Here is a 22,996-nt window from a genome sequence, read left to right on the forward strand (position 1 = left end):
TCGGACAAAATTTGGTCATTTGACCGAAATTGTAAAAGTTTGGGCCAAAATGAACGAAATTTGAAAAAAAAAGTCGGTTTAGGTAGGGACTGAAACCGAAATTTAAATCCATGGCTCAAAGTAAGGAAAGTATATGTAATTGCTGACTAAAAAGAACGGGTTTAAACAAGAAAGAATGGAAAGTACCTGGACACCTTTGCTTGCAAGAAACTGCTTGAAATCAGCCAATTTCAGATCGCCAACAAGAACAGATTTGTGAGGTGGAGGAGGAGTTGAGAGAGGAAGAAGAGAAAGCATGTCATCTGTCTTGCCTACTTCAGCATCTACCCAAGCTATCTCATAGTCACCAAGCTGTAAGATCACCGTCGTATCAAAAAAGGAAAATGAAGAGAGTATAAAATGGGCTATCACACAAAGGGAGAAATAACTCTTCCCAACAGTAGTTCCAAAAAATTGTGAACAATGAAGCTAAAGTATCATGATAGACGTTCATAGATAGTTCTTTCTGCTAGATTCATGTGCAATAGGATTGCCTTTCACCTATAAAAGTAATTGAATTGAAGGATGAAATGGTCATGCAAAGAGATGTGAGTTAATATACGTTCTAAAGTAACAGATATCATTAAAAAAATTCATTTTGTTAATGATTGTTTGCATGTTGAGAACACAAGACAAATTATAACCATTCAAAAAAAAGAAAGAAAAAAGAATAAAGATTAGTGTTGTCATCTCATGTTAACAAGGTTACGTTGGGAGGCCTCTCAAATGACAAGCCAGACTGTTCATCAAAGTGCTAAAACACAACCAAAGTTGATTATTTTCAGAATGTCATTGTGCAACACAATAACTTGCATAAGGGAAGTCAGTATGTGAGATATAAACCACAACTTACATTGCAGAGTTTTCAATGTTGAGGACTCAACGAAACTGATACATTGTCTCTAATTCATAGGAAAGATAGGAAACCAATCCCTTCGGCCGCATTCTTGGTTAGGAATTGGAACTAAAGGTCAATCTTCAAAGTGAACGGTTCAAAGATCGGGATCGAGGGATATAATAGGATACCATGAAAACTTAAACCATTATCCATTTTATAAAACTACCAATTACTCCAAAAGCTTAAGCCGTTGGAGAATGGCGCTATTTATTCTTTTATACTTTAACACTCCCCCTCATGTGTCGCCCCTCTTTTTAGGGTTCGCCTACACGTGGCACATGTGGCCCCTTTTTTGGGTTTGCCATCCCATTTGGATTTTTGATATCGAGGAGGTTTGAAATCAGGACCTTTGCTCTGATACCGTGTGAAACAACCAGTAACTCCAAAAGCTTAAGCCATTGGAGAAAGGCGCTATTTATTCTTTTATACTTTTAACACATTTCTTCAAGTAACTAACTCAAACACGGGCATTGATCACAATAAAAAAGATGATAACAAACTAGTAAACATGATTTTAAATTTCGGATTTCGGCCAGGACCAAAATTTAAAACCAAAACCGAAATTTAAAATTTCAGCTGCAATTATAAGTTTTTCACTGAACTTTCCACCGAATCCCAAATTTCAAACCTTGCTAGTAAGACCACTAGTCAGATATACCAAAACGACACCTACAGAGAAAGTAAATAATCTGGACAAAGGGAAAACTAAAATGCATTCCTCATTTTCGCTAATTCATTCTAATTTATGCTGAAAAGAATGTTTTTCTGTGGCCTCACTCTAACACCCAAATGTTCTGATCCCACTAATTACACTTTGACAAAACCTTGAACAAGCAAGAGCTTCAATTTTATATCCCGAAGCAAAAAGGAAAAAAGGTGAATCTTTAATACATATTTAACTAAGACAAATCATACTTTTATTGGAAATAATACATATTTAACTACAACAAAAAATTTAATCTATCAATTACTGCCAAGATATTTACCTTCTTGAAGAGCACATTACTCATGAGCCTCTCAGAAAGCTGCACCTGTGATCATTGAGCAAAAGATGTAAGCATAAAATTATGTGGCTTTCAACCATTAATTATCTGTAAATTTTCAAAGATGCCATGTGGATACCTTGTAAGCACACAAATCTGAAGTGACATCAATTGTTTCTCCAATTTGAGGAGCATATACATGAGGGCAAACATTTTTCAAGCAGTGCTCTTTCAAATGCTCAGTAGCCTCTGCCGAACCGTGAACTAGAACCTACAGTTAAACATCATATGAGAACATATGTTTTATATTGTGGGTTCCACAGTAACCAAAAAAAACTGCAAGTACAATAACTTGTGAAAAATATGGCACGATTGGACAATAGTGCATTGAGCAGTGTGAGAGCAGCAATCAAATCATTGATTATTATCAGCCACGTGCATTAAACATTGTGAGAAGAACAACCAAATCATTGATTATTATCATTCACCTCACAAATGTTGTGCATAAGGACCTAATAGTGATCTGGTGTGGATAATGTTGACAATGTCAACAAAGAAGAAGAGAAGCATAAAAAGAATTTGAGGCTAAAGACCAAGGACAGATTAAACAATTTGGGCAATGGTTCTTTATAATATTAGAAATATTAAGTAAATGAAAAAATATGTGTACATATACAACAAAATTATAGAAATTTAGGAATGGCAGGACGCTGTTTCAGATTTCAGATCTGCATGAGAACTGGGCTAAAGTAAATCAAAGTAAAGTAAACCAAAGTCGACTTGGGCTAGTCAAAATTGACGTGGACAAATCTTCAATAAGTCGGGTGAGTCAAAGGAGTTTTGATTGATTGGTAAGGCAAAACTCAGGCTCCGAGAAGATCTCAGACAAGTAAAAAGGGAGTCAACTCGGGGAGTTTTTAAACAGTGTGACAAAAACACCATGAACTAAAGTTTATTTAGAGAAAATTTTGAAATCTGAAACTGGAAAGAGAATTTCAAGGGGAAAATGTGTGAGTAATTGGTTTCCCAGGATTTTGGTCCTCGGCTCACAAAAGCAATGAGTCGAGAATCTACAGCTACATTCAACAACAAAAAAAAGAACACAGTTTACAGAGCCATGCAATCAAAAAGTAGATATAATTTACATACATGCAGGATCTCATGGTAAAATGTAAGACCATTACAGTGTCAGCAGTCAACAAAGTCAACTAACTTCATCAAAAAAGACTACGTAGCAGTGTTTCAACTTTCAAGTTTAAACTGATAAAATCAACAAGTGCTGAATTATTGAGAAACAGGTTGATAGCATAAAGAGTAGCATACAAGCTTGAGCGGCGACACATGTCCTAGGATTGCTTTGATTGAACGGCCATCAGAACGACCCTCAAAGTCCATGTAAATTAATGAACACCTCACTTGCACCTGAAATATTTTACAAGTAGGTTACTCAGGAGAAATAATACAACAGACTATTGCAACCTTTTACTGATCGCAAATGAATTTAACAATATAATAACTCATTTACAAATAGTAAAAAGGAGAAAGTATGCTCAAAGACCATACAATTCAGAAGCATTTTGCACATTCTGAATCCTCAAAAGATACATAAAATGTATTTGCAAATTGAAACTGGTACAGAAAAGAATATATATATTTTGTCCAACAGAAACAGAATAAAGATATAGGGAGAGCAAATAATCCAACCTCCAACTCCTCCTTTATAAAATGATGATCTACCTCTATATATTTAGGGAAATGTTATCAGCACTACTGTATTTTGATGAGGGCATTCCTCACTTTATTAAAAGTACGGTGTGGCCCGCACCATAGGATGATCCAAACCGTCCATTAGATGGGCCACAGCCTAAATAGGTTGTGCCCCAAAAATCATTTCCATAGGTTGATCCTAACCCTCCGATCTGAATTTTAGAGGATTGACCCTAACCTTCTATAGATCAGAGGGTTAGGATCAACCTATGGAAATAATTTTTGGGGCACAACCTATTTAGGCTGTGGCCCATCTAATGGACGGTTTGGATCATCCTATAGTGCGGGCCATACCGTACTTTTAATAAAGTGAGGAGTGCCCTCATCAAAATACAGTAGTGCTGGTAACATTTCCCTATATTTATCCCTATTCGTTTGCGATTATGACAACCAATTGCCACCCCCAATCCATGGAAGGGTTAGGATGATCCAATGGAGCTGCTTTTTTGTGGACACCCTATCTATGATAGATCCTTCCAAATGAAAGCTTTGGATCACCCCAACAGTGTGGGCCCCCACTGTTTTTTGGCCAACTGACCATACTCACTTTTCCCATATATATATATATGAGAGAACATTTCCTACACACTTGTGTAGGTAAGTTACCTACACACTACCTTAAAATACAGTGGGGGCCCACATTGTTTGGGTGATCCAAACAATTCATTTGAATGGTCCTCACATAGATAGGGTGTCCACAAAAAATCAGATCCATAGGATCATCCCAACCCTACGATTTGTGGAGGTAAAATGGACGCGTATAAACCTTCACAAATTAGTCCATTTTTTGCCTCCATAGTTTGAATGGTTAGGATGATCCTATGGATCTGATTTTTTGTGGACACCCTATCTATGTGAGGATCATTCAAATGAATGGTTTGGATCACCCAAACAATGTGGGCCCCCACTGTATTTTAAGGTAGTGTGTAGGTAACTTACCTACACAAGTGTGTAGGAAATGTTCTCTCTCTCTCTCTCTCTCTCTCTCTCTCTCTCTCTCTCTCTCTCTCTCTCTATATATATATATATATATATATATATATATATATATATATATATATATATATATAGAGAGAGAGAGAGAGAGAGGAAAAGGATTGTACGCACGAGTGTACCAAGCTTATGGTACACTCGAGTGCCCAATCACATGTGGGCCCACTTTGTTAGGATGATCCAAAGCATTCATTTGAAAGGCCCTTACATAGATGGGGTGTGTACCAAAAATCAGCTCCATAGGATCATCCTAACCCATCCTTCTGTGGAGGTCAAAATGGACAGACACTGTTTGTCCACAAATCTGCCCATTTTTGCCCTCCACTTTTGGAGGGTTAGGATGATTCAATGGAGCTGATTTTTGGTACACACCCTATCTATGATAAGGCCTTGCAAATGAATGCTTTGGATCACCACAAAAAAATGTGGGACCCATGTGATTGGGCACTCGAGCGTACCATAAGCTTGGTATGCTCGAGCGTACAATCCTTTTCCTTATATATATATATATATATATATATATATATATATATATATTATTATTATTATTATTTTTAAATGGCGTATTTCATTAATATTAAGATGGCATTCGGGACCGGGAGTAAAATTACATTAATTTTGGGTCCAATAATTGGATTGGAGGGTGACAATAAGTTGCCACAATCTCAAATGAACAGGGCCATAGTGCGGACATGTTGAACTGGATTGTGAGCAATACTTATCACTGCCTTATTATGACAATACAAGTTCATTAGCCTTGAAGTATGGAATCTCTACTCCGATACAAAGGACCTGAGTAATAGATCTATATCATGCTTCTACACTAGATCTAGCCATAAAAAATTGCTTCTTACAAGGTTTCCTCCAGCTAAGGACCAATATCCTGATTCCTGAAGTAGACCTCCGGTCAATAACCGGGCCTACCCAATCTGCATCTATATCAACTTAAACTCTCAAGTGACCATGTCTAGTAAATAAAATTCCCTTTCCAGGAGAAGATTTCAAATATCCAGGAATCCTGTGAGCTGCCTCTAAATGTGTGGTCCTGGGGCATGCATAAATTGACTAAATATACCAACTCCATAAGCAATATTAGGCCGATTGTGGGACAGAGATGAATCAACATATCTCTGAAAGGGTCTTGATTACATGTCTATGATTCTGCTCAATGGGAGTGCTCAATGCTTTGCCCCAAGATTACATGTCTCGTTAAGAATGTCTAGGATGTACGTACATTGGGATATGAAGATTCCTCCTGTTTTTGAACGGGCTACCTCAATCCCAAGGAAGTATTTTAACTTGCCTAGATCCTTGAGACCTAATCCATGCCTTTAGAGTTGTTTTTAAGACCTAATCGATGTCACCAAGCTAGCAATATCAAACCTGACATTGATGACATTTGACTTTATTTTGCCTCCATATTATCTTGAACAATGTTTTCCAAATACACTAATATGACTATTTTCATATACGATAAAAAGAGGATGATTTGACAACTCTTAATTTTAATCTGAAAGTCAACATTACAGATGATCACACTATTATATTATAAAAACATTTTATCCAACCAAGTTCAGCCACTATATCAATTGAACAATCATTATAGGAAAAATTACCTAAAATAGGTTGTAAATAAGCTCAAAATAAGCCACAATAATTGAAGCCTCGTAAAACATCAAAATGAAGTGGAAATGTGAAATAAAAAGCACATGGTGCACAATTCAAGTCTACGACAAAGTATTCTTGTGTAGATAAAATTCATTTTGAAACCATTAAAACAAATCATTTTTAAATCCACGAACTCTTTAGATGAAGTATAAGGATATATTGCAGTTCATTATGGCATGAAATGTAAAAAGATCCAAGCTATTTCACACATTCATAAAAAGTTAAAACAAAAACAAAAAGAAAGAAAAATTCCCTATAACAATATGTAAATAGACCATTAAAAAAAAAACAATTTGTAAATAGACCCAAGCTATTTCCCACATTCACAAAAAGTAAAGATGAAGAAGAACGGAACTCTCCCTATAACCACCTCCAATCTAGTAGTAGCTGCTCAACTCAACTCAACTCAACTCAACTCAACTAAGCCTTTTATCCCAAACTAGTTGGGGTCGGCTAATGAATCCTTTAGAAAATTTTCATGAAGAAGGTGAAAGAATCTACCCAGCTCAAATTGACTAGGTATAATCCTGACACTAGTTGGGTGCAGTTCATTATGGCATGAAATGTAAATAGATCCAAGCTATTTCACACATTCATAAAAAGTTGAAACAAAAAGAAAGAAACACTCCCTATAACAATATGTAAATAGACCATTAAAAAAACAATATGTAAATAGACCCAAGCTATTTCCCACATTCACAAAAAGTAGAGATGAAGAAGAACGGAACTCTCCCTATAACTACCTCCAATCTAGTAATAGCTGCTCAACTCAACTCAACTCAACTAAGCCTTTGTCCCAAACTAGTTGGGGTCGGCTAATGAATCCTTTAGAAAATTTTCATGAAGAAGGTGAAAGAATCTACTCGGCTCAAATTGACTAAGTCTAATTCTGACACTAGTTGGGTTTGTCTACATGGATCGTTTTCTTCCATTCTCTCCTATCCAAGGTCATGTTCTTTGTTATGTTCCTAGTCATCAAGTCTTTCCTTACTGTTTCTACCCAAGTTGATTTCGGTCCGCGCCTACCTCTTTTTACTCCATCAGCTTGGCACGAGCCACTTCTTCTCACTGGAGCATCCAAAGGCCTACATTGGATATGCCCAAACCATCTTAAGCGGTGCTCTCCCATCTTCTCCTCAATTGGTGCCACCCCCACTTTTTTACGGATGTCTTCATTTTTAATTCTATCTTACCTTGTGTGGCCGCACATCCATCTAAGCATTCGCATCTCCACTACACTCATATTATGCACATGTTGCTTCTTGGTGGCCCAACATTCTAAGCCGTACAGCATGGCTGGCCTCACAGTTGTCTTATAAAGCTTTTCCTTCAATTTGTAGGTATTTTACGGTCGTACAAAACTCCTGAAGCATGCTTCCACTCCAACCAACCTGCTCTTATTATGTGGTTAACATCCTCTTCAATCTCTCCTTCCGTAGCTCTGACACTAGTTACTGCTCCATCGTACATATCTTTAATCACATCAACTTATTTAGTAGGCATTTTTTTCCTTTCAAGGACCCACCACATAACACTCCTAGGAACCTATCATACGCTTTCTCCAAATCAATGAAAACCATATGTAGGTCCTTTTTATTTTCTCTAAATCCCTCCATTAACCACCTAATCAAGAAGATAGCTTCCATAGTCGATCGTTCGGGCATGAAGCCAAACTGATTCTCCGATACCTTAGTCTATTTTCTTAGTCTATGCTCAATTATCATCTCCCAAAGCTTCATGCTGTGACTGATTAGCTTAATTCCCCAGTAATTGGTGCAACTCTGAATATCCCCTTTATTCTTATAAACAGGTACCAATGTACTCTTCCTCCACTCATCAGGCATCTTCTTAGTCTTCAAAATATTGTTAAATAATCTAGTTAACTAAACCAAACCCACATCACTCAAACATCTCCAAGTCTCAATAGGAATACTGTCAGGCCCCATACCCTTACCTAATTTCATATTTTTCATAGCTACTCTTATCTCTGATGCTCGGATTCAATGAACAAACCTCTGGTTTGTATCATCAAAAGCGCTATCAAGATCTCCAAATTTTCTACGGGTTCTCCATTAAACAACTTATCGAAGTAATTTCTCCACCTCTCTTTAACCTCGTTTTCTTTTACTAACAATCTTTGATTCTCGTCTTTGATGGATTTTATATGATTCAAGTCCATGCTCTTCCTTTCTCTCATCTTAGCAAGCTTGTAAACATCTTTTTTACCCTCTTTCGTCCCTAACCTGTGGTACAAATCCCCATAAGCCTTGCCTCTAGCTTCCCTTACTGCCTTCTTAGCTTCTTTTCTAGCCAATTTATACTTCTCAATGTTCTCCTCATTTTTACACTTATGCAAAGATTTATAACACTCCCTTTTAGACCTAATCGTCTTTTGGACCTCCTCATTCCATCACCACGTATCTTTAGACAGCGGCCCACTTCCTCTAGATTCTCCAAATACCTCTTTAGCCACTTTCCTGATATAACTAGACATCTCATTCCACATAATATTAGTCTCTTCGTCACGACTTAAATGTCCTTCTTTAAGCAGTCTATCCTAACATATTTAGTTTTTCCCGTTTGAGATCCCACCACCTAGTCCTCAGGATGTCTAACATCTGTATCTTTTCTCTTCCAACGTTTAATGCATATATCCAATACCACCAATCTATGTTGTATGACTAAACACTCCCCGGGTATGACTTTACAATCTTTACACACAGCTCTGTCCTCTCTCCTAGTGAGGATAAAATCTATCTTACTACAATTGGTGCCACTGCTAAAGCTTATCAAGTATGAATCTCTTTTCGTAAAAAAAAGTATTTGTTAACATCAAATCATATGCCACTACAAACTCCAAAATATCTTCTCCTGACTCATTCCTATTGCCAAACCCCAGTTGAAGCAGATATTAAGATTTATTTCCGTATTATTTAGTTTCTAGTATTTTATTTCCATGTTATTAGTTTCTAGGATTTTATTTTCAATGTTATTTAGAATTAGGAAAGGTAATTATTTTCCATGGAACTTTATTTCCATTGCATTGCTTATATATAGGCCTCATTGTATTATGAACTTAAAAAACTTTTGATGATTATTGATATTGAATAAAGATTCTTCTCCCTCTAATTCTGGTTTTCTTCTTCTTTCTTCTGATTTCTTCTCTTCTCTCCCTAAATTCATCTATTCTTCTAGTTATTTGTATCTCTTCTTCAGGTTATTTTCGTCTCTTCTTCCCCTATTCTTCTAACTCTATCCTCTTTCATCTATTTCTCTCCAATGATGCACATATTAGGATTTATTTCCGTATTATTTAGTTTCTAGTATTTTATTTCCATGTTATTAGTTTCTAGGATTTTATTTTCTATGTTATTTAGAATTAGGAAAGTTAATTATTTTCCATGGAATTTTATTTCCAGCGCATTGCCTATATATAGGCCTCATTGTATTAGGAACTTTAAAAACTTTTGATGATTATTGATATTGAATAAATATTCTTCTCCTTCTAATTCTGGTTTTCTTCTTCTCTCCTCTAATTTCTTCTCTTCTCTCCCTAAATTCGTCTATTCTTCTGGTTATTTTCGTCTCTTCTTCAGGTTATTTTCGTCTCTTCTTCCCCTATTCTTCTAATTCTATCCCTTTTCGTCTATTTTTCTCCCCTTTCCTCAATTTTTCTTCACGGTGCTGCATCACCAGTCCTCCATGAACCCTCTCAAAACCTCCATTAGTTCTTCCCACATGCCCGTTTAAATTTCCTCCTATAAATAACTTCTCTCCATGTGGTATTCCTTGGACTACTTCATCCATATCCTTCCAAAATTGCCTCTTGACAATCATTTAATCCTATTTGAGGGCCACACGCACTAATAACATTAATCATTTCTTCACCTAATATTAATTTAATTAGAATAATTCTATCACCCTTCCTTTTAACATCTACAACCTCATTTCTTAGGCTCTTATCTATTATAATCCCTACACCATTTATATTACTCTCCTTCCCTGTATACCATAACTTGAAACCCGTATTTTCTATTTCCCTAGATTTTCGCCTACCCATTTAGTCTTCTGAAGACAAGCTATATTAACTCTCCTTCTACCCTCGCACCCGTCCAGTAAAGTGGGAGGACCCTTGCTCATTTTTTACCACACCATGGCACCGATGTGGCGCGTCACTAAGGTAGTGACGACCCAGGACTAGCCTCCAATCTAGTAATAGCTGCTAAGGGTGAAAATTTTGGCAAAAAAATCCAACAATTGAGTGTACAAAAATCACCCAAAACCAAAGTCCCTACACTACCATTTGCTTATTATTTCCAAGAGCAGTTCATGTTTAGAACAAAAAAAAGGGCCACGAATTGTTCACTAAGAAACCTATGCATAACTCATTCAACTCTCATAACTCATGATGACCAACCCATGTTTATTTGCCCACCCCACCACAGATTGATAGAGCTAATCCTATGGAAAGATTCACGGATTAACTTGATGAACTTTTGAATGCTAAATGCATAAATAGTTTTATCAGATTCCATATCACTGAATTGCATGTTATGCCCATGTGTAAGAACGAAAAATCCTAAGCAACTAATGTATACTGAAGGAGACATAAAAAAAAGTCAAAAGTAAGAAACAATGTGTGTATTTACAGAAGTGATATGATCAGAGGTCATGGAACTTTCAGAATTTTCAACATCCATGGCACTTATGCTTTATTGTTGCATGTTGTCCATAAATCCCTTCTAAGAAAAGACAAACATTCACTTACTGTCATTTCATTAGAAACAACTTTTGAAGGTTTAGAATCAAGGAGCAAACTGGCAGAGCCTTCATCAAGTTTACCATCCAGATCCAACCCATTGGCCTGTAAAAAAAATAAAAAGAGGAATCATCAGATCCACAGCCTACATGAAATTTAGGCATATTCAAATACTGCCCAAGCATCTTTTCTGTTCAATTAGGAGTCTAGAAGCACGGGTGTGGGACATAATAAGCATTATAAGTATAAAAAAAGGATGGTGATAAGTGGTCGATTGGTCATTTCAATGCAAGAATAGGTGGTGATGAATAAGGCAGTTTGTTCAAAAGTTTACAGTTTGGTATCATCCATAAAGTCGGTTAGTATGGTGGCAAGTTACACAACATGAGATCTATCGGCATAGAGGTGGTTTTGTTCAGACAAAATGGGAAAAAAACAAAATTCTAAATCTATTTGTCAAATGCTACAAGAAGAGCAAAAACTAATGTGTAGATTCAACTTAGAACTTACATGCATGTAACTTTGATCAATGTTATCTTCCTTGATTACATAGTCATCAGGATTAATGACCTCCCCAAAATCATCCCATTCAGAAGAGTTCTCAAAAAAGGGAAACATTGGAGCAACACTCGTAGATGGAGGAACAAATCCATCGATGACGATGTCCCGATGTCCTCCAATGCGCGGGCTAGTGACTGAAAAGTAAATAAAAAAGGTATTAATCACTATAATCTCCACAGCGATTGCATATATTTAATTCAAGAAGAAAAATCCATTAAGTCCTAGACTATAGATAGAATCATTCTCATTCCAACACTTGACAACCAAAAGAACAGATGGTCAATTTGAAGTACTGCTTTTCCAAACCAATTGCTTTATTAGGAAACAAGTATTTCATGGGTGACACTAAGAGAAGGCTAATGCAGTTAAAGCATGTTCAACAACAAGAAGTTTAGAGTAGGAATGTTTCTATGAAGAGAAAAGGCAAATCCAAGACAAAATGAACTAGCTTTTGAGAAAATCTGTTGGGCCAATCCGATTCGAAATTGCACAAGCAAACGGAAAAGTAAAAATAAACACAAGCCACAAGATGCACACCGAGATTTTACGTGGTCCGCCCAAGATGCCTAGGACCACGGGCAAGAACACGATCTTCCACTGTGAGAAAAACAATATACAAGGATTACAAAGGATTAACCCAAAACCCACAAACACGCAACCCTTTCCTTGCCCTCTCAACCAAGATCGTACACAAAAGACAACCCCGAGAATAACATGAGAGGAAACCCGAGAAGAAAGCCCAAGAGGAACCAAAGAGCAACCCCAAGAGAACTCTCTCTCTCTCTCTCTCTCTCTCTCTCTCTCTCTCTCTCTCTCTCTCTCTCTCTCTCGCCCAAGCCTCCTCTTTGCCGCCCACCTCTTTGTGTCTTTGAAGAGGATTTTATACTTAGGCTTTTCCAAAACCTAGGGAGTAAAAGTTTTTATTTTGCCATTTGCTTCCCACGGAAGTTGTGGGAAACAAGGCAACTTTCCCAACAATCTCCTCTTTGGCTTGTTTCCCAACCACATGAAGATTTTCCGTTGATGGCGTCAATGGTCCTCTATCGCCGCAAGCCCCCATTGGCATTCTGAAGTACCAGTTTCACACCCTCGAATCATCCTGGTTCTGACTCATGTCAATTCGATCAACACGGCCAACGCACATGTGTAGCTGCCTACCCGTTGACTCACCCAGTCAACCATGGAGAGAGATCTCGATCCATCCTCCCCAATATAAGTATTGTCACCTTCTCACCATCGTCTGCAACCTGAAAACTTGTCTCTACACTAACTAAGAAAGAGACCCTATGCGTGCACACGCTACCACCCCGTTTCCAACAAGCCATCGAAATCTTAGGAACATTAGTCACCATGTCCCCGACTGAACGATATAATTCGTCAAACTTCTCTCCTTTAATCAAAACTATACAGCCACGTGTGATTTTCATGGCTTCTTCTACAGCTGAATACATGCAACCCCTGGAGTCCAACCGGCCAAGCAAAACTAGATTGTTCCACATCTTTGGGACACATGCTACACCACCCTAAGTACGAACCACTCCATCGAACATCTTGATCTTCACCATTCCAACTCCCGTAACATCACAAGTAGACCCAAGGACACTACACATGCCCTTGTCTCCTTAAACACATCAAAATATTCCCTTCTGGAGCATACATGAACAGAGCAATCCTGAATCTAAAATCCACTCATCATGAGCAAAAGTGGGATTACCAGTGGAGACTGTGAGAAAGTCTCCAACCTTTTCGCTCTGCTCATTTATTATAGCCACCACCGTATTTGTAGCACCATTGTACGATGTTTCAGCGCACTTTTGACAATATTTGCTTGATATGGCCATATTCCTTGCAACGATAACATTGCACACCCTTGATCCCCTGTCAGATGACCTTCCTCTTTGATTTCCACCATGAACAACCAGCCCATGCTCTTGACTCCGATCAAGAACAGGCTTCTTCTGCATCTCATTCGATAAGAGCGATGTCATAACTTCCTCTAACTTCATCGTATCTTTACCATACAATAAAGTCGTCACCAGATTGCATATGAATCATGAAGCGAAGTAAGAAGCAAAAGAGTCTTGTCTTCTTCCTTCAACTTTTCATCAACCTTGTGGAGCTGATCCACAAGCCCGTTAAACACAGCAATGTGCTCTGTGGGTTTACTACGATCAAAGACACACATTCGTCGTTGTACAAACACCCTTTCTTTAAGCTACTCGTGATTGAAGAAAGGACTACGAGGAAGCAAAACTGGTAAGCTACTAAGGCGGTGGGAATCCGTCTGGTGGAAGAAAGGATTGCGAGCAGAAAAAATCCTGGATTTTTGGATCAGATTCCGGAGGACCTCTTCCTTGATATGCCAGATTTCCAAATTCAGCATATTATGGAGGAGTTGGAAAAGTGTTCGGCATAGGCGAATTGTTTAAAAGTACAAACTGAATGGCTATCTAGATGGTGATAACAAGTATGTTTTGATGAATGCGTTGCCTTTCCAGGATTTTGGTGAGGCTTATAAAGGCTTTAGAAGGGGTTTAATGCTAGGGGAAGACAATCCTCTAAGGGTTTTGAGAAGGATTCGAACTTTTGGTCTGGGCGGAGTGTAAGATCTGCCCATCGCTTGGTGCAGGAAGGATCTGACTCCCGTTGTTTCTGCTTGCCTTTTTGGCCCTGATTACGATCTTGCCTTCGTCGGCCCCACAAATATGGCACTTTTTCCTGGATTCGTTTGAATTGAGGCTATTGGGTAATGTAAGGGGTAACGGGTCTTCTTTTGGGCCAAGGAGAATACTTCTGGGCAATTCATACTATGTAAATCTAGTGGGACTACTAGTCCCCATTGTACTGCCTTTTCCATCAAACCTATAGATGTTAAGCTGGGTAGAACTCGATTTTTCCGCTATCTCATATCACCCTCAATATGAAGCACCACCTGGAACGAGGATCTCTCGAACAATCTTTCAACCTCCGACGATCACTCTAACCGTGATCCAATCACGATGATCACTCTAGCCGTGATCCAATCACAACAGCCGTGATCACTCCACCCAACCTCGATGATCACTCCAACTGCAGTTCTGATACCACTAGTTGAGAAAATCAGTCGGCCAAATCCAATTCGATCATGCATAAGTAAACGGAAGAGCAAAAATAAACACAAGCCACAAGATGCACACAAGATTTTATGTTGTTCGGCCAAGATGCCTATGTCCACGGGTAAGAACACGGTCTCCACTATCAGAAAAACAATATACTAGGATTACAATGAATTGACCAAAACCCACAAACCCGCACCCCTTTACTTGCCCTCTCAACCAAAGACCGTACACAAGAGAATCCCGAGAATAACCTGACAGGAAACTCGAGAAGAAAGCCCAAGAGGTATCCAAGAGCAAACCCGAGAGAACTCTCTCTCTCTCTCTCTCTCTCTCTCTCTCTCTCTCTCTCTCTCTCTCTCTCTCTCTCTCAAGCCCATGCCTCCTCTTTGCCGCCCATTTCCTTGTGTCTTTGAAGAGGATTTTATACTTGGGCTTTTCCAAAACCTAGAGAGCAAAAGTTTCTATTTTGCCTTTTGCTTCCCACGGAAGTTGTGGGAAACAAAGCAAAACTTTCCCAACACTAGCTAAACCAATACACAAAGACGAGGATTATAAGGCCCTCAATAAAAACATCCACCCATCATTTGACGACTAATTTCGCATGTGAGAGTCAGTGAGCTTTCATCTAGCAACATAACTACCCAAGAGAATTCATCATCATTCCATTTACTGGCTTGAATAGATCAGCTGAACTACCAAAGGAAAAATTAGCTTAAGACATAGAAACTCGGCATCCCATGCTTGCACATCATTATTAGTAGTTCATTTAACAGTCATAATGACTGCTTTAAATATGTTTATGTTTTCGTTGGTCGATGGTTGTACTCCTCTTTTTTTAATGGTAGGTAGAACATATATTAAGAAAAAGAGACCAAGAGGTTCCGGCCGTCCGGAAAAATGATACAAGAGAAGCTACAATAGAATATAAAAGTCAAAGGAAAACTCAAGGGGGAAGATAGTCAAACTGCTCAATTCTTTCCCTGGATACCCATCTTTGGCTAGCTTATCCTCTACGCCATTTGTGGACCTCTTCACATAATAAGCATTTATGTGTGTCCCTTCAACTCTATCTTGGATTTCATCAAAGAAGGCGGCGAATCTCCACGGTGTTGAGTGTGTCCCATTGATCTAACTTATCACATTCTTTGAGTCTCCTTCTCTCTCAACCTTTTCCAAGTCGACATTGATTAAAAGCTTAATACCATGGTGGACGGCTCGCACTTCTGCCTCATTTGCATCCGAGACTCCTATGGGCCCAAATAGGCCCATATGACATTTCCTTGATCATCTCGTAATACTCCCCGATTCTGGATTTCCCGGATCATCTCGATGGCTGTACTCCTTAAAAGTAGGAGGGGGGGTTTTCTCTTTATATATAGTATAGATAATAGGCAACACCAGAATGAGATCATGCGTATCTGTACAGAAAGTTGGGGGCAGCACAAAAAAGAACAAAGAATGGAAAAGGCCCCAATTGCATCTCATAGCCAAGTCTGTGTGGGAGGAATAGTAAAGGTGGGAAGGTGAAACATTGATACAAAACTTACAAGCCCAGCTTATAAAAAACACTGTTTCCGAAAAGAATGTGCAAAGAAATTTCATGGCTCAAGTGCCTACCGAGAAAAAGAATGTGTAGAGAAATTTCATTTTGACAGATTCTAAAATTCTCTGTTTGGTCTCACGTCTGACATTAACAAGAGAAGAATAACCCAGTAAAGATTTTAAATGCCAAAATTTAGCAAGAAAAAAGAAAGAATGATTGGAAAATAGGTACAGCTGGTTCAATCGTTTCTCAAATGCTATTTAATCGTTGGATTAGTAACCATCCGTTCAAGAATTTTTCCCTTGCACCAACATTTGACATGTGATACTCCGCTAAGTAGATCTCCCTCCAGAAAGCATATTTAAATACACTTCGAAATTAAATGGACAATAAACAAACTTAACAACTTTAATCATTCACTGGAATAATATTATTGGGGAGAAAATTTCAAATGCAAACCATAGAAAATAGAGACGAAGTCTCTTGCATACACGAAACCAAAAAATCAACGGCATACCATCTGACGAAACATTGGCAGTGCTTGCATCAATTTCCATGGGATCAGCTAGATTATCAGATCCATGGGATGCTTTTAAATCCTCCTCTCTGGCAAGACTAGCTTTTAGAGCTTCCTCCTTTTTTATTCGATTTTGTTCTTCTTCGTAAGCTATTAACTCCTCCCCAACTAAAGGAACCCTCTTTCGCATGGTAACCTTTACAGCTTTAGGAGGTGGATCCACCTGAAGCATGCGAGCTAATGTTGCGAACTGCAAAGATAAAAATTACAGAAAATGTGAAAGTGTGCCTATGTTACCCAACTTTTGGAAATAAATACGGAATCTCATGGTTAACAATTACTCAAGAAAATCAGGTGTGAAACGACAATGGACAGCTATTATTATACAAAACAGGAGAAATGATAGAATGAAGGATGTCCTTGCAAAAATCAGCTTCAAAGGCGCCCCCTACTGGTTAATCTGCAAAGTGAGGCGCCGAAAAAAGTGGGTGGCACCTAAAAAAATGGAAACCATGTTGACTTTGCAGAAATCAACCAATAAGGACACCCTAGAAGCTGATTTTTGCAGGGACGCCCTTCATTCTCCTCTACAAAGCAGATACACAAAGTAATATGGCTCAAGATCGATGCCAAATTCAGCCTTTATGGGTCAAGATCATCGCGAAATTCAGCCCCTACCGGCCCACTGCTTTCAATCCTTTGAATCTTCTAATATATCAGAAGTATTTATCACTACAAAGACCAAAATATCATTTTCAACTTTCAAAGCTAGGGAATCATTGACCGCATCGGGTGCATCTTTCCCTTTCTCATAATGCTGTGCAGACTTTATATGTGATAAGGATTTGTCATAACATAATATGCTTGAACCGATAACGGATATATCAGATTCGTATACACAATAAATTCATCAGTTTAGCATTCCTATAGTAAAAGAATTTGACTGTGAATCCCTATGCTAACAACTAAAAAGAAAGCAATACTGCAAGACAAAAACAACATCCATTGAGAACATTCAGAGTTTAGTGAGGCTGTTCAAAAAAAAAACATAGAGTTAAGTGAGGCTTGTAGAGAACACTTTCGATTACATTACCAATGTTTAAGAACTCCTGCTCAGTTAACAAAATCGACTAAGAAAAAACTGAGTCGACTCGGGCAAGTAAATGGTTAAACAGGTAAGTTTTTCCATTGACTTGTGCAAGTTAAGCGAGTTTTTTAATGACAAGGAAAATCCAACATAGTCGGCTCAGGCAAGTCAATGTTGACCTGGCGAGTCTAAAACATTGCAATGAACTCTGCAAACAAGGATTCTCAGATTGAATTTTGAAATTCAAGGGAGGCATTTTGAGAAATGCGGTATGAAAAAAATCCGTCAAAAGACTCAAAATTCTTATTTCTGAATCATAGCCCATCCAACCACAAAGCTTCCACACTATAAGATCAAAATGTGTTCCATCACCCAAAACCTTCGAACAAAGTTACATTGTCATAGAACTTTAACACATAACATAGAAGAGTGAAGTCACGGGTTAAATAGGCAAGCCATTCTTATAAATGATCAAAACTGAGGAAATATTAAATAATGCACTACACTATGTAAGTTTATACTGCACTCCAGATGCCATCCAACCAGAGAACCATCTCATCTCTACAAACAAACCAATCCATCGATCACCTCATTGTTTGGAAATCTTCATCTCAACCATCAAACAAATTGATTCTTTTGAACAATCAATAACATTGTTTTTAATAGGAACAATCAATAACATTTATTTTGATCATTCAAAAGAATGTGATTTATAAGATGGCTAAGATCATCCAACTGATACGAATTTGAGGATGTAATACATCCAAGAGGTGTTGGATAGATCTGAAGACAATGTATCGAACATGGAGAATTGGAAGAGAGGCTCTTCAAAGCTTTAGAACAAATGATTGTAATCTTTGATAAATATCTTGGTGATGTAACGTAAGCTGTTGGAGGCCCTATCTTTAATGTGTACTCTAACAGGAGAATAACTCATTGAATTTGGACAATCCTATTGATGGAGAACATTCTAATAAAATCAATGGAGAATAAATTTCTGATTAAAAAACACATTGATAATCTAATGTATTATCTTAGCTCCATAAAGCAACACTGAAAAAATGGGAGCTTCAGGAAACAACAATTTTATTGGAGTTGTCAAAGTAGGTGAGACTTTTGAAAGTGTTTTTTTTTTAAATTTTCTATGAAGACTTTTTTTTTTGTGTTACCATTCAGAGAGAGAGAGAGAGAGAGAGAGAGAGAGCACAATATTGAGATGATGCACAAGCATGAAAAAACATTAGTGTTTAATCCAATTACCTTCATGGAAAGAAATTCCCGACACCTTTCACAGAATTCTCAACTACAGAAACTTAACACAAAGACGAGAAAGAACTTGATAAGTTCTCACCAATTAATGAGAAATCGAGAAACTAATGCAAGAAGAGTTCTTGAAGTGGGCTTTTGTGGTCTCTATTTGCAATTTTGCACCGAAAATTGGTGAGATGGTTTTTTTATATAGAATTTTGGTGTTTTTTGACATGATTTTTGGGGGTTATTTAGTTGGGTTTTTGGTAGGGCCTATCATGAAAAGCATCAATAGTAGATTTAGAGGCGATCTTTATTTTTCTGTTATGGTAAGTACCTCAGACTGAAAAAGGTATCTTTAGGTTAAGTTTCAATTCATTAAGACTGGAATGAAACAAAGGTTGAGATAGCTTAAGAGATAAGTTAGCATTTTGGAGTTTGGGTCCATTTACAGTTAGTTTTTTTTTTTTTTTTATGAGAATGAATCTTTGACGGAAAACGAACTCTAAACAAATTTCCTGCTTTAAACGAACTCTAAACACCATTAAAAAAACACATTCCCTGCTTACTATATGTGATCATAAAAATGCAAACAGAGGGTATAATCATATAAATTGCAAATATCAGAGCAACCATCTTTTCATGTCATAATTTCTCAACCTCAGTAAAATAAAATATGTTAGTATAAAGCAGCATAGCAGATATGCAATAGAATAAATATACCTGGCCTCTTTCTGTAAAAAATACTAGGTTCTTTGTTTCAGTTGCCCATTCCACAAATATATCATGAGAGAACCCCACTTCAAGACTGGCCATGGATGCTAGAACAACCTAAATTAGGTGTATCAGTTCATGCCATACTGAAATTATGTATTCATTAAGAAAAACAAGCTGCTTACCTTAGGACCTTCTGGTATTTTATCAAGTTCATTCTTGTTGATTAGGAGCGTGACATTCCTGGAATTAACAATATAAATAACTGATTAAAAGTAAATAATAGTCTGAAATGTCAATTGATAGATGAAAAATGCATTAAGAAAAGAATTCAAGGACACCACAGTGAGGATGCCAGGCTGGAGTCCTCACTGCGGTCTCCTCCTAGAACTTCTCTAAGTATTTATTCAGCTCAGCTTAAAATCATTCTAATACATTTACTTTCTACAGGCCACAATTATGTCCATGCTACAGTTCTGAAGTTTCTGGGTAAATGGGAATGGTCGACTAGGTTGAATATCGGTTTTAGGAAAAGTTTTGGGTTGAAAAATAAGGATTAAAGCTGAATGTTTAAAGACGGTTACAGAAATAAAATTCTGTAACAGATCACAGAGACAGGGTAAGATTGTTAGAAAAATCTGTGGCAGATAGTAGGGTGATAATTTGTAGCAGAAATAAAATCCAGTTGGGGGTCTGTAATAAGGTGAAAAAAAGGCGGTGGAAGGCTTAGGTAAAGCTAAAAGGGCTAAAAGACAGCTAAATTCTGAACGGAGGTGACAGCCGGTTCACGACCTCACTGCAGGATGAATATATGCCTGTAACAGGCTTCAGGAAGGTGTCTTGTAAGTTGTAATGGTAGGAGGTCTGCAAAGCTTGGAATGGTAAAAAAATGACTGTACATAGGTAGCGAGTGATTGGGGCTGTAGGCTAGGTTTAGCAAGGTAAAAGTTTGAAACTTATGGGTTTTAGAGGTCTGTTCTAGATCTGGAATGATCGCAGGCCAGATCTGGGAATTTACAATTGGTATCAAAGCAAGATCTATTGGATTATTTGAAACATTTTTCAATTCTTCAGTGAGTTCTCTACTTATGGAGCATTCCTAGTAGTTTAATTGCATCAATTGGTGTCAAAGCAAGTTTGATGTGGGAAATCGTTTGAGGATTTGTGATGGTACTGAAGAAGGTTATTGATCCACATGAAAGTTAAGGATTACAAGTAGAAAACAAGACATCACAAATAACTAGGACTACAAGTGTTAGAAATTCACAGTTTCTCTTCTTCTTTTTTTAATGGTTAAAGTTTCACATGTTTTATTCATGTATAGTTAATGTTAAGTTATTGAAAAATAATCCACATAATTTCCATTTGACATTTAAGATTAGTTTTTAAGTTTTAAATGCACTCTTTTTTCAAATATGCTCCAACATTATCAAAAGGAGAAAATATTTTTTTAGGAAGAAATAAGTGTCTAAATAGAAACCGTACTCTTAATTAAGAGGAAACATGTACGAATTGTCTGTTTCCCCTAAATTCAGGAAGCGGGAGTACCTTAGCTTCCGAAGCAAGTTTCCGGGGAAGCGAGCTTCCCATTCGAGTAGGAAGTTTCCAGTAAATATGCATCATATCAAGTTTGAGTTACATCTCTAAATAAATATTAGAATCTAACAACGCAATAACTACAAGTCCGACTATTGTAATACATAGAAAAACGACTGGAGAAAGCAATGTAGGCGAAGGAAGTGATATTATAAAACATGACACATTATTTGGACAATATGATTAAATAGAATACTCACTTCAACAGGAAAGCATTGTCACGTGTATGTTCAAAGGATTTTGCTATTGAATCACTCATCCACTGAAGGAAACTCTTGACATAATCGACCGTGCTTGTTGCCACATTATTCAGAAAGAAGATGGGATAAGTCAGGTGATGTTGCGTCCAGTACTGAAACATTTATCAAAATATGTCCTTGAGGATTTTGGAAGGTTACCCAACAGAAGAAAAGACAAATAAAAAAAATTTACTTCCAATTACCTGTTCCAATATCAACATAAGTTCTAACACTCGTCCGGCAGTATCAACAGGAAGGAGTACATTCCCATCCGCTCGAAGGGCTTTTAGTATTGCATCTAATAGCAATATAAAAAGAGAATCCATAAAAATGTCAGAAAATGTTTAGAATTTCAAAAGATTAAATATTGCAGGAACATAACAGCCACCTAGAATCATTAGTAAATCAGAGACTGCAGCTGACAAACAAATGGAATCTGGCATAGTCTAGGTAAATATATCAAGACAAACTGATATTTTGTTTTGCATGAGCAGGATATAAGGGTGTCAATTTTGGCTCGGGCTCGGCTCGAAAAAAGCTCGGCTCAAGCTCGGCTCGAATCCGTAACGAGCCGAGCCGAGCCCGAGTTAGGCTAGGCTCGGCTCGGCTCGGCTCGTTAAGGCTCGTTAAGAATTTAATATATTTAAATATATATATTATATATTAATATATACATTAAAAGGGTTGTCCATGGAGTGAAAGGGGGGGGCAAAATATGTCACTTCATTTTTGGAACCCCATTTGTTACTAGGACCACCCCCCATAGTGTAAAAAAAGTAGTCAAATTACACTAGTAGGGCTGTCCAGGGAAGATGAGGGGTGTGAACATAATATAACCCGAGCTCAGTAAGGCTCGCGAGCCTGGCCGAGCCTGACCGAGCCGAGCCGAGCCCGGTTTGAGCCCGAGCCCGAGCCGAGCCTGGCCAAGCTCGGCTCGGCTCGGCTCATTTACACCCCTAGCAGGATATAACAATAATGACTTTCCATTAAAATTATAAAATTTTAACTTAGGAATGGTGATCCTCAATTGAGATTGAGGGAAACCCATTTTCTTTTTCTAAAAAGTATAAAGAGAATTTTTATTAGTAATTCATGAAGTAAAACAGATAGCTATAAAATGCAAATAACACTTTGAAACCAATCAACTCAGTAACAAACAAGGTCATGCATAGCATCAAGCAAAGTCATATTAACAGCTCCAAACTTCTTAAACGCAGTCCTCCAAACTCATATAATAGTAAATAAAATGTTTCTAGAATGAATGGAGCTCTTTAAATATCAGGAAA

At 37.6% G+C, this 22,996-nt stretch overlaps 1 protein-coding gene across 1 annotated transcript in view; it reads right to left on the reverse strand.

The window, feature by feature from the left end:
• Nucleotides 1-22,996, reverse strand: part of CPSF100 (cleavage and polyadenylation specificity factor 100) — a 37,127-nt gene that overhangs the window by 8,131 nt on the left and 6,000 nt on the right. The window contains exons 6-16 of the mRNA XM_077385760.1: nucleotides 21,914-22,008; nucleotides 21,672-21,823; nucleotides 20,061-20,118; nucleotides 19,885-19,992; nucleotides 16,827-17,076; nucleotides 11,618-11,802; nucleotides 11,117-11,212; nucleotides 3,244-3,342; nucleotides 2,060-2,191; nucleotides 1,924-1,968; nucleotides 187-351 (exon numbers count right to left, since the gene is read on the reverse strand). Of these exons, the coding sequence (XP_077241875.1) occupies nucleotides 187-351; nucleotides 1,924-1,968; nucleotides 2,060-2,191; nucleotides 3,244-3,342; nucleotides 11,117-11,212; nucleotides 11,618-11,802; nucleotides 16,827-17,076; nucleotides 19,885-19,992; nucleotides 20,061-20,118; nucleotides 21,672-21,823; nucleotides 21,914-22,008 (1,385 nt within the window). The remainder of the gene's footprint in view (nucleotides 1-186; nucleotides 352-1,923; nucleotides 1,969-2,059; nucleotides 2,192-3,243; nucleotides 3,343-11,116; nucleotides 11,213-11,617; nucleotides 11,803-16,826; nucleotides 17,077-19,884; nucleotides 19,993-20,060; nucleotides 20,119-21,671; nucleotides 21,824-21,913; nucleotides 22,009-22,996) is intronic.

This window comes from Tasmannia lanceolata, unplaced genomic scaffold (genome assembly GCF_043159265.1).
Source record: "Tasmannia lanceolata isolate RefF3 unplaced genomic scaffold, GAP_Taslan_0.1 ptg000007l, whole genome shotgun sequence".
NCBI lineage: Eukaryota > Viridiplantae > Streptophyta > Magnoliopsida > Canellales > Winteraceae > Tasmannia > Tasmannia lanceolata.